Genomic DNA, 12525 nt, shown 5'->3' on the forward strand with positions numbered 1-12525 from the left:
TCAATATTATTTGCATAGTGCTTTTCACAGAAGACTGTCACAAAGAAGCTTTACAGAATAACAGATTGGAAGAAAAAGTGAAATACCAAGGCTGCTGGTGGTTCATTCTGATAAGGTACTGTTATCGTGCATGGATAGGCTCACTGGTCTCATATCAAATCTGGACAGTGGCAGCAGTCCCGTGGGCCAATGCACAATTGTCGACTCAGGGAAGGGAGGGTTTCAGTCAGCGAAGATGGCAGCATCTCATCATCCACCAGCACCAATCAGCATGTGCAAATCTGCGTTTTTTATTGCGCATGTAGTGCCTTCCTCTGTCTGTGCATTCCCAACGTGAGAACTATGATGTGATAAGCAGAGTAGCAACTACTATCACTTGCTACGAAGGACAGCATATGATTGCTAATTGAAAATTGAAAAAATCCATAAACAGAAAGAGCTCTGGCATGAATCTGCAAATATGACCCAGCTTGCTCTTATGTCATCAAACCTGACCACGCTGAAAGAAAATGGCTCAAGCTATGTTTTGAAACAGCTGGTAGCTGGTAATTTCAAGCTGGTCATAGTTGGATTTTACACTAGTGGACTGAGCTAACCCAACAGCCCAGAAGTATGCATCCCCCTGGTAGCACACCCCCCCCCCCCCCCCCATTACCCATTCATCCTCAGCTGTACAATTCCCACCCGTTTCTCCTCTCCCTGCACTCGCTCTCCTTTACTTTACTTTACTGCAGTTAGTTTCCTGACTACAGCTACATGTCGCTTTCCAGCAACGATGCCCCTCACTGAACAGCTGAGCACCAGTGTGTCCTTTGTCTCCTCCTTCCTCAGCACTGCAGCTGATGTAAGCTGCTGTATTCTGGTGCAGGAAGCGATGCATATGCATTTCACCATGTCGCCAATACCGTTTTCTCTCTAGCACAGTCTGAAAATACACATTTCTGCACATTAAAATCATTGCTAAATATTGTAGTGCTTTTAATAGCCACCATCTTACTTTAGACTTTATCAGACTTTATTCATAGCTCCTCTGGTTCAGCAGGATAAGCTTCCAGAACAGTTTACAAGTGTGGCCAAATGGCAATTAGAGTAGAATTCTTCCCTGACTGCACAATTTTTGATGGCTGAAGTCTTATCGATTTACTGCATTGGACGAGGGATGCTAAGTTGAAAGGCAATTTTTCTTCTATAAGCTTCACCACCTGTAACTGCTGTATGCTATGCATTTTTCATTTCTATTGTTTATTTACCTTGCTGATGCCACGCTGATGGAGGTGCTTTTATTTTCCACCAAAAAGATTTACCAAACCCACATTTTCCTTGGGAATAACAATATTGTCTCGCCTAGTATTCCAATGCATGACTCCAGGATCAAAAGCCAGAAAAAACTGAGCCTTGGAAAAATTGCTTAACTCAAAGGCATGGATGGATGTAACATTTTTATCTTATAGAATAATAGAATAGAATATAGAATATAGAATAATGTTTTTTCCCCATCACTGCAACATCGTCAAATATTAACTATGGTGGTATTTTTAAGAAATTATACAAATCTATCCTGTTTTTAAAGTCAAAGGGACAGTTTCACAGACACAGATTAAGTTTAGTCCTAGACAAAATTGAGGTTTTTATTGACAATCTCTTGAATTTGGTCTGGGACTGGGCTTAATCTCCATTGACAAAACTGGCCCAGAAGAGTTCATTTTCGATCCATGTTTTAATTCTTCAAATAACCAACCCCCTTTAAATAATATGTTTTTCTGTAAATCCACAGGGAAATTAATTTGATTGAAGCCATAACTTCTTTTTATGAATTTATTTTTGCTGTACATTGCTTCCAGTTTTCTGAAACAAAGGTTAATAGTTTCATGTGAAAAATAATTCAGCTGCATTCAGCAGCTTTCACAGGTATGCACATTGGCATGATTGAATTTGCTCCCTAATAAAGTGATTGTCTATATTAGATGTTTATATTGAGGCTGCACAAACACCTACATGGGCACAGACACACACACACACACACACACACACACACTCACACAGAAGACCTGAGTGAACTCCTTAACTGAGCATGGTGTGCAATGTCTACAAATAGAACATTATTATTCCATTTTCTTTCCCATAAAGCCTGGGACTGATCCATAAAAATGTATTAGCCTTGCAATTGACATTTAGCCATGGCCAGCAGCCTTACTACCATGCACCCTGCTCCAGCCAAATGTCTGAAACTGGGCAAGTGTGAGCTTGGTTTGTACTTGGATGGGAGACCTCCTGGGAAAACTAAGATGCTGCTGGAAGTGGTATTGGTGGGCTAGTAGGTGGCAATCTGCCCTCTGTTCAAATACATCCCAATTATGTTAACTTGGCTAGCTAGCTAGAAAAAATATTATTGTATAAGTCAGCGTCCTTACCTTAACTATCGATAGTTGATATACTAAGTTAGCTAGCTTGTGAAAATCAATCTCTCCAGATGAGCGCGTATAATAGAAGTAGCTATGGAAACAAACAGAAATGTGTGGAAAGTGGGGGCATGGTCTGTCAATCATAGCTAATTGACAGTTCTCATTACCACACACAGACAGTTTGGGTGATCTTTTAGAGTGGGAAATTTAGGCTCAGAAAAATAAGTATTAACATTTAATAATAATAAAATTATTATGCACATTTGTTTTATTGTTGCTGAAAGACAACTGGCAAGTGTCACATTCAACCACATTGTTACTCGTTTGAATATAAGATTAATTCTGGCAAACACTCATTTTGTGTTCACCAGAACAATTTATTCTTGCTTTATCGAATTTTCACATAAATATCCATGTCCTATCTGAAGCGAACACACATATGCTTTATGTGACTGAATTTGTTGGTCATTGAGGAGAATTAGGGCAGCACTTGGTTGGCCATGTCTTTTGAAAAGCCAGAGGCTTTATAGTGGCTTGTGTTTCTTTTCACCCACAGTGAGTATTATTGATGTCATTGCCACCCACTGGCTGAGCTCTCTCACCTTATCCCCCTCTGTAGTTCAGGTGCCTGCATATAGTTCAATTGCAGCTGCTTGATACTTTTGATCTGTGCCACACTACATGGGTAAGTCAAATGCCATTGGCAATAAATTCACATTTAGAGAGAACAAAATGGTTGCCGGTTGAAAGGCTTGTAAAACATTATACACTCACTGAGCATTTTATTACACCTACTTATTCATGTGATTATCTAATCAGCCAATCGTGTGGCAGCAGTGCAATGCATACAATCATATAGATACGGGTCAGGAGCTTCAGTTAATGCACACATCAACCATCAGAATGGGGGAAAAATGCGATCTAAGTGACTTTGACCATGGAATGATTGTTGGTGGCAGACCGGGTGGTTTGAGTAGCTCAGAAACTGCTGATCTCCTGCGATTTTCATGCACAATAGTCTCTAGATTTTGCAAAAAATGGTGCAAAAAAGAAGAAAGTCCAGTGAGCAGCAGTTCTGCAGACAGAACTTGTTCATGAGAGCCGTCAGAGGAGAATGGCCAGACTGTTCAAAGCTGACAGGAAGGTGACAAAAAACTACTCATTACAAAAGTGGTATGCAGAAGAGCATCTCTGAACACCATCATAACTCTAAGTGGATAGGCTACAGCAGTAGAAGTCTAAAAAATAAGTCTAAAATAAATACCAAATAAAGTGCTTGGTGAGTATATATCTCAATGAAAGAGGCTTTTATTGTAGATTAAAAAAAAAAAAACTTGGATGCCTTCTAACTTTCTGCTTCTGAATTCAGAAACAACCAAATTTTTGGTCTTAGGCCCAAACAAACAAAGCGAGAAACTGTGTACCTTTACATAAAATTTTGATGGTTGTTTTGATAAATCAAATATTTTAGTAAAAGATCTTGGTGTTACAATTGACCCAGACCTAACTTTTGATAGCTTTTATCCTTTAAGCCCTTAAGTCACTCAGTTCTGAAGATGCAGGCTACCTGGTAGTAAAATATGTATATATAAGCTGTACTCTTTCTCATACAGAGCTCCAATACTGTGGAACACCCTTCCAAAATGTATAAGGGAATCAGACAGAGTCTCAATATTTAAATCAAGATTGGAAACGCACCTTTACAATCAGGCTTATAATCAGTTTTAGCTTTGTGGGGTGGTTCTGAAGATGGATGTGATATGAGGCTAGTGGCTACTTAGAAATCCACGGGACTGGTGGCACTAAGCATGCATCAATGGTGCCAGTGGGATTATCCACAACTTCATCCTCCTTTGTTTCTTTTTCCTTCCACTCAACCAAATTGAATTGAATGGAATGGAACCTTATGGTAATGAAACATACACATACATTATGTCAAATGTTGATAGTGCTACAACAAGGCTGTGCTCCAGTTTACATAAGGGCAAAGTGACCTATTTGCCACATGGATTGTGACAATGCTTTCATAGCAGTAATTCAATGCACTATTTAGACAATCTGTTATGTGTTCTGTTTTGCTTGGTTTTCCTTTCATGCAATTATACAAATCATAAAATTATTATATCATATTATAATCATATTAATCATGTATGTAGCTACAGTACAGGTATTGCAGATATGAGACCACCTCTGAAATAAAACCAGATCTCATATATATCTCCTTCCTGATTTGCTTTTTGTTTTGAGGCTCCCAGTTTGACTGCCAGTGAGAGAGAGAGAGCTGGACTGACACCGGGGCAAATGTGTCACTTCCTCCTCCTTCCAACCACACATGAACGGGTCAAGCGATTATTGGCTGGGCCAGATTCAAGCAATCGCCTGAAAATCTGAAATAACCTTCCTGCCCTTCCTGACGATAGCTCTACCTATTGGTACTGTACCTGCAATGATGGGCATAATTGACTACTCAGGAGTTGCCTATGTAATTCCTCTTTGTATATCTGATAAGCACAATCCCCCACACAGCAAAATGTCCATTTCAATTCAACTCAAGAGGACCATATGTACTCAGTAAGAGTTGATTTAACTGAACATTTTGCTGTGCAGTTGTAATGGCGGTATATGAGTAGGACTGGGCAGAACTAGACCAGCTCATGACCAGCTTGAAAATTGAGCATATCTGCATTTTACAGCAGGGAGAACATTGGTTATGGCATTAGTCAACTGTGACCAGCTGTCCCCAGAGGCTGGACAGCATTGCCTGCATCCTATAGGTAAGGAAGGGTTTGGTCAGAGTTTGTTGGGCTTTGTTGCAGTAGCTCCTCCAGAGGGGTACTCGGGGCTACCAGTTGTTGTCATTGTGAATTATGCCTCTCTTCCAGAGTGCAATATTTGCTAAAAAATAGTACTACTAAATGAAGAAATAATTTACTATTGAGGTGCCACCCGCTCATGTTTGTTTCTGATGCTCATTTGGAATGACCTAGACTTAACAGGAAGGACTGCTATAAATAAACATCCAAAACTCCATAAAAGCCTTTTGTCACTCGACTTCTTTTTGTTGTTGTTATTAGCATGGCTTTGTCAAAAAGATGCTGAAAGACCTTAAATGTCCCAGAGGGAGTGAGCCTATCCGTTAGTGGTACGAAGGTAGTGGTGTTATTACTTTGGCAGATAGTGGCTGAGTTATATGTTTCAATCTGTTTTTAACAATAGTAAAACCTCAACTTGTCTGTTTCATGTTTAAACATGAAAACATTGGGAGGCATTGCTGTGGGCACTGGGTCTGTCAGGGACACAGTGCTTGCTTGTTGCATGCTGTGTTTAAGCTTTATTGCAGGTGTGACTGCCCTTTTGAAATGAGGGTTTTGGGTAAGACAGCCTGGTTTTAGGAACTCAGGACAAAGCCTGTGATGCATAGCTTATTTTCCAATTCAATAGGCATAACTGGACAAGTACATGTTAAGCTATTCAAAACAACTAGTGGATAAAAGTCACACTGCTTTCTTCCAAGAAGAACAAAGTTCTGTATGTGGGTAAGTGTGCGTGTCCACAAATGACCGAACATCTTAGGTTATGAAAGGGCAAAACACCCAAACCAGTTAACTTGCACATTTCTAAATGGCAATTGACAATTTCACAACTTAGGGTAGTGTTAAGATATTAGCATCATCCTTCTTCGTTTTTAACCTTCCACGGAAGGTGACAAACTGAGAGATAACAAGCTCCTTCCTGTATTTATGGACTCTAATATGTCATCAATATGCAGTTTCACACCCCCTACTGGGATGAGACTATGTTAGAACAGAGAAGTAGGCTGCTGGGGGTTTAGTGGAGATTTGAGGGGATTCATTCTCTGGGCTCAGAATGGACAACTGTTTCTTTGACAATCGGGAATAAAAGTCAATGCATTGAAATTGTGACAGAACCATGAAAAGTGAATGTGAAATGTGTCATTACTCATTACCTTAGCAAAATCACCAGTCACAGCTTCTGGTGCCATTTTCACCAATAGAGGTGTTATTTAACCAGTCCAAAAATGTCATAGCATCAAAAAAACATTAATATCGATAGCATAGCCAATGCATCTTCACCATAGTCCACCCGTAGATCTGCACAGCCATTGTTTTTGAGGGTGCCAATTACCACAGCCAGACTGAAAGCAGACCACTGATGCCTAATTTACCAGAGTAGGTTTTACTGAAAGCTCTGTGGTTAATTCCCCTATTCTTTTAATGGGAATTGTAATAGGATCGTTCATGACCACATTCAATCTATAATCCAGACTCACATTTCATCCAGACAACAACTCCTGCAGCACAGTGTCCCTATCACTTCATTGGGCAATGGTTTCTATTGGTCCAGTGGAATGTCCTCTTCTGGCCAACCAACACAGACCTGAGTTCAAACTTCCAAACCCGACCCAGTTTTGACATTAGAGATGCATTTTTATTTTATTATAAGTGATTGGAAAGTGCCATAAGGCTGCTTCTTCCTCGCCTTCTTGCACTGAATAATCTGCACTGTTAATATAAAACTTGTCATATTTCTTTCCCTCGAGAAAAAAAGCTCTCAATGTAAATTTCTTCCACCACACCCTGGCATACACTTATTGAATTCAGTGAATTGCAATTTTCATTTTCAGTTTCAGTTTTCCCACCTACCAGAGAAAATAACGAATATCTTTGTGTCACCCTTCTGGGCTAGTTAATTACCATAAATCTACCCCGTATACAGGACTATACATGTGATAACCAGAATCTGTCTCCAATGAGCAGGAGAAAATGGCAGTCACTTACCCAGTTCAGGAATTAAACTGTCATGTGTGACCTCAGAAGTGGCCAACAGCTTTTAATGTGAGACTAGTAATCAGCAAAGGATGGAAAGGTATATATATATATATAAATGTCCTAGAATTCAGTTTTTTCCATCACCTGTGTTTCTTGCCAACTCTCCACTGTTAAGTCTTAACAGTGTTACAACAGGCTGTGAAATATCTTCGTATTGGTCCCAAACCAGATGTATATGTTACAACCGGTAAAGGAACCAGATGCAAACCACAGGGATGAGCAAAAATCTTAGTCTTTATTGCAGTTAAAGTTTGAAGCCAGGTATTAGAGGTTCAGACAGATGCCAAAGAATGGTCAAAAACACAAGCAGAAGTTGCAGCCAAAAATCAGATGAGCAAAAGTACAAAAGGACCAGGCAGGAGAATAATCACTGGACATAGCAAAAGTCAAAACCAACAAAACAAGAAAGGCAAACAAACCAGAAGGGCAAGGAAACTCGTAATCAGGCAAAAGGGTGTCTCAAGAATCTTAATTTAATTATAATTTTAATTTAAAAATAAATAACCCAAAAGGCGTGGTTAATACTAGTAAATATATACAACAAGAATGTATTAGCTAAACTCAAAAGACAAATGGTGTTAATTAGTATTGATTAGTAATTATCTACATGCAGATAGACTGCAGCTGGAAATCTGAAAGCGAGATGAGAAGGAAGTGTTAAACCAGAGTCACGAAAATAGCCAAAGTCGTGTTACTCACAGGATAGGGAGTGTTCGAGTAAAAACAGAAGCATGCAATGACACAGACATAACAGGGGTTGATGAAAAGTAATAAACAGTAATGGATGGGAAACAGAAAACCAGATATAATATTGAAAAAGAATAAATTACAAGAATAGTAATAATAATAATAATAATAATAATAATAATAATAATAATAATATAAGTATATAAACTAAACCACTTAGTTCTGCTTTGCAGCCTGTCTTAACCCAATTTTATTAACCCTGCTACCTGTCATCAGTTTTAAGCAACAAGGCAAATCAAATCCCAGTTGGGAGGTGGAGGGCCCAGGAGAAGGGGATACCATGAGATAAGACCTCTCTTATATAAGGGACACAGTTTTGTTATGAGGACTTGCTATTGAGACAACTTCATCTCTTCATACAATGTGATGGAAAACTGAATTAGACAAAGGCAACAACTATGATTACCAAATCTAAAATCTTTAATCAGATGAGATCTGATTATGTGGGATAGTGTTAGCCTCTGCTCCATCTGTAAACAGAAAATTGAACAGTTTACCAAAATGTGAATGGTTTTTAAAATCCGGAACATCTAATCATAGCTTTCCAAAACTCATGCAGTCACAGGTTATAGTATCCACACAATTACTTCAAATAAATCACTTATTGGAAGGTTTGTAAACTGAAACTAAGGATCTGCCAAATTAGACATCAGTTAGCATCCATTGAAGAATTTGACAATTGCCAGCATACTGTTGGAGGCAGGGTATTCAGAGCCAATAATTCAGATATTTTTATAAATCTATTAAAGTTCAATCCTCTGTGGCTCTTCAACTGATCACAGCATCCCAGGGTACTTGAGCTTCCCCACTATCTGTACAGCAGTTCTTCCTTCTGACTTCACCAACATCCAAATGTACTATAGCTGGTCGTAGTTAAAGGCAGACCTTTCGTCTCATTTACCCTCACACAAGTCAGCTGAAACATCTGAAATAGCCCCATTACAGATCCTCAACTCCAATCCATTGGTTGCAAAGCTTACCGACACAACGCATTCTCCACTGTCACTTAGCAAACCTTCACCCTGCATGTGGTACACACTGTACCTTAATTATGTTCGCTCCACTCCTCTCTGGCATTTACATCTCTTGTATACTCCAAAAATAATCACAGTACTGGCCCATGGGGGTAACAACAAGGGAGCAGTTTACTGAAATAAAATGTTTTAAACCTAATAAGATGAATACTACAAAGTATTATTAATTATAGATAGATAACTTAAAGGTACAATAGGTAATTTCAGACTTCTAATGGTCAAGAAGGGAATTGCAGCAACAAACGCCCTCAAACCACTGTTTATCCCTCCCCCTTCCCTGTGAACATGCTGACATTTACGCCATTGGCTGTGGCTATTAGAACCAATTTTCAACCAATGAGCTTGAATTATTGTACAGCTATACAATGTTTTTATACAGAGTGGCAGTCCGTCAACTGCTTATTTTGAAACCCTAATTTAAGGACTATAAACACAGGCAGAGGGTGAGTCAATGTCAGTGAGACTTTTGCAATGATAGGAAGGGATTAACAATGGTTTTGTAACAATGTTTTAACAAAATCTTACCTATTATACCTTTAAGAGGATATAATCTGGTTTAACAGCTAACACCACTACAGAGGCATGTTCCACAAAGAGTTAGCCAGATAACTGCAGTAAAACTCGGACCCCCTATGATACATAATATCATAACGTTAACCCACTGGATATGCCAAATACTATGCCAAATACTTCTACTTTAATTCTACCCAAGCAGATTTTTCTGTCATCAGAAACAGACATAAAAGCCATCATAAACAGAGAGCAGTATAATTCAGCAGTGCACAGGGAGCCTGACATATACTCACTGAGAACTTTATTAGGTATTAGACTTATTTTTGTTTTACAAAATTGGTCTTCTGCTGCTGTAGCCTATCCACTAAGAGGGTTGACGTGTTCAGTGTGTTCAGAGACGGTATTCTGCATACCACTTTTGTAATGTGTGGTTATTTGCACTACTGTCACCTTCCTGTCAGCTTTGACTAGTCTGGCCCTTCTCCTCTGACCTCTCTCATGAACAACATGTTTTTGCCCACAGAACTGCTGCTCACTGGTTGTTTTTTGTTTTTCGCAGCATCCTGCATGGCTTACAGTCTCTGCTTGCTAGTGACATGTGTCAAAACTCAGAGCCTTATGAACCACAAGACAGTGATTTAAATGACTTATATTTGGAATCTTCAGTTCATCGAAAAACACTTTGTTGAAAAAACATTAGGCCTACTTTCTGGGTGCTAAAACACAGATTTGTTAATAACTCTCGATGAAGTTTTCAATTTACCTTACCCCTCACACACGAGGGGTGGATTGGTATAATACATAAGCGAAAACAAACCCATTAATCGTGCGCAAATGCAACTATACAAAATTCCCAGTCTCCCCTAGTGTACGTGGCAGTTAAGGAGAAAATGTAATATGTTTCCATTTGTATCACCTCATCATAAATAGGCGTATGTTACGCTTTGCTGCCTCCCGTAACATGAAATTACCGGCTTTCTGCATCCTGCGCGGTGACAAAAGTGTACGTGGTGTCTTTAAGAGTAATAAAGCCCTTCGGCAGTCGCTCGCCAAGGAGGAGCTCACCAGTTTGCCAGTCTACAGTGTGTTCGTAATGTGAGGTGGTTAGATGTACTCGGATTATCCATTGGTGAAGTGTGACAGCGGTTAACATCAATTCCAGGGCTTTATCGTCAAAAAGGCGTAATAATGCGCCAGTCATAATAAGTACATGGACATAATAACTATAAAAATTAGTAGACCGATCTCACTTAATTAATTTTATTTCATTATAGTTCGAACGGGATCTTTTTCAAGTGGTACAAAATCCCGTTTAGAGCATGTCCATTTGATAGCGAAGAGCATTAAAGGGGAGTTCAGACGATGGAATTCAATTTTCAAAGAAACTCACCGTGGTTTACATAGGTGTCCTCCTCAAACTATTCCAGTAGCGGCATCATCGCTTGAGTGTACAACGAGTCTGATTTCAGCCTATTTAGCCATCGCACCGAGGTAAGTTTCTATATTTTATTACTATGTGATTCATGCAGAAACATTTTACAAATAATACAGTGCATTGCTTCCTTATATTTGTAATATAGCTAGGCTATTGCGAAATTGTGTGTGGACCTCTGGATGTAACTAGTTTAAAATACAGATCTGTATCAAGGTATCGGACGAATACGTCCATGAAATAGATTTCTTATATAATAATACCACTGCAGTTTACAAATAATGCGGACCTCCGCTGTATAGACCAAATATCGATTGAACATTGTTTAAGACAATAACATTCAGTGTGGGTACTGGCTATAGAGTAGTGTTATACGCAGAAATTGCGCATAAATGGCAAAACATTTTCAAAAGAATAATTGATCAGGTCATAATCTTTGCATATTCATACACACACACACACACACACACACACACACACACACACACACACACACACTGTATGTCCGCGGCTAATTGATTTTCACTTGGTTGCGTAGGCTATTTGTCGAGTTTAACCTCTGAAGTCAGTCATTCATAAATCCTTTTCCCGATTTAAATAATTGATGGAATAGCCTCTGAGTTTTCACGCTGAAGGTACATGTTTATGCAAGACGCAAGCGTGTATGTCCCTTGTATTAGTCAACAATCTATAATTTTAGTTAATTCGACACTTCGAACATATCAAATATATTTATTAATGAAGTCCAATAAAATAAACTATATATTTTCACCTTGTGTTGCACTGATCTGATTTTGTGAAATATATTTCTGAAATGTTTCTTCAAATTGGCACGATAACCAGGAAACGACACCCTTCTATAAATACAAGCTGAAAGCAGACATGTCCAACGATTTTTTTCTCCTCATTTCTGAGTGATACTTTTTTCTGTTGTCATTAGTGATCAGTAGAATTTAAAAAATTGCAATCTTTTTTTCTTCTTCGATGGAAGGAGCAGCACTTCAAAAGGAAATTTGACATCTCTGGAAAATGAAGCTGTCATTGGCTTTATTTTATGATTGGGACCAAAGCAATAACAGTGTCATGAGATGCTTCACTCTGTACAGGCAATGAGTCACAGTCAGTGGAGACTGATTTATATTAAATGTCAAATGGTGACAACTCCGTGCGTGCTTTTTTTCCAACGTACCATGAATGGATAAAACATTATATAAGAATAACCAAGCCCTTTTTCTGGGAAATGAAATATCTGCTTTATATGCCGTCAGAGGTAATATTGCTGTCATTTTGCCCACAGAGGTTGTTACAACATACATACAACAGCTAGCTTGATGGCACTGCACACAGGACTAAAGAAAGCAGCACGCACAGAAGCAGACAGAGCATCAACAATACATGTCGAATAGACTGATGTTACCTCAGTAGATGATTTGCTTGTTTCTTACAAGATTACTGGAAATGTAAGTAATTGCATTCCTGTCTATTGACTGAAGGGCTGTGAGTTTGGGGCATACAGTTATGAAGGAAGAGACCACAGATTTTTGGCA

General features: G+C 38.9%; 1 protein-coding gene across 5 annotated transcripts in view; it reads left to right on the forward strand.

The window, feature by feature from the left end:
- The first annotated feature begins 10661 nt into the window (after positions 1–10661).
- The window catches only part of calcr (calcitonin receptor), a 115734-nt gene continuing 113870 nt past the window's right edge, over positions 10662–12525 (forward strand). For 2 of the 5 annotated variants that reach the window (XM_061256513.1, XM_061256515.1), the window contains exon 1: positions 10662–11037. Coding sequence is in view for 2 of the 5 variants with exons in the window: in XM_061256516.1 (XP_061112500.1) it covers positions 12173–12248 (76 nt within the window). In the remaining 3 variants the exon portion in view is untranslated. Of the gene's footprint in view, positions 11038–12134; positions 12249–12315; positions 12439–12525 lie in introns of those variants that run through there. The other 3 variants (XM_061256516.1, XM_061256512.1, XM_061256514.1) reach the window with 3 other exon arrangements.

Source organism: Conger conger, chromosome 9 (assembly GCF_963514075.1).
Source record: "Conger conger chromosome 9, fConCon1.1, whole genome shotgun sequence".
NCBI classification, from domain to species: domain Eukaryota; kingdom Metazoa; phylum Chordata; class Actinopteri; order Anguilliformes; family Congridae; genus Conger; species Conger conger.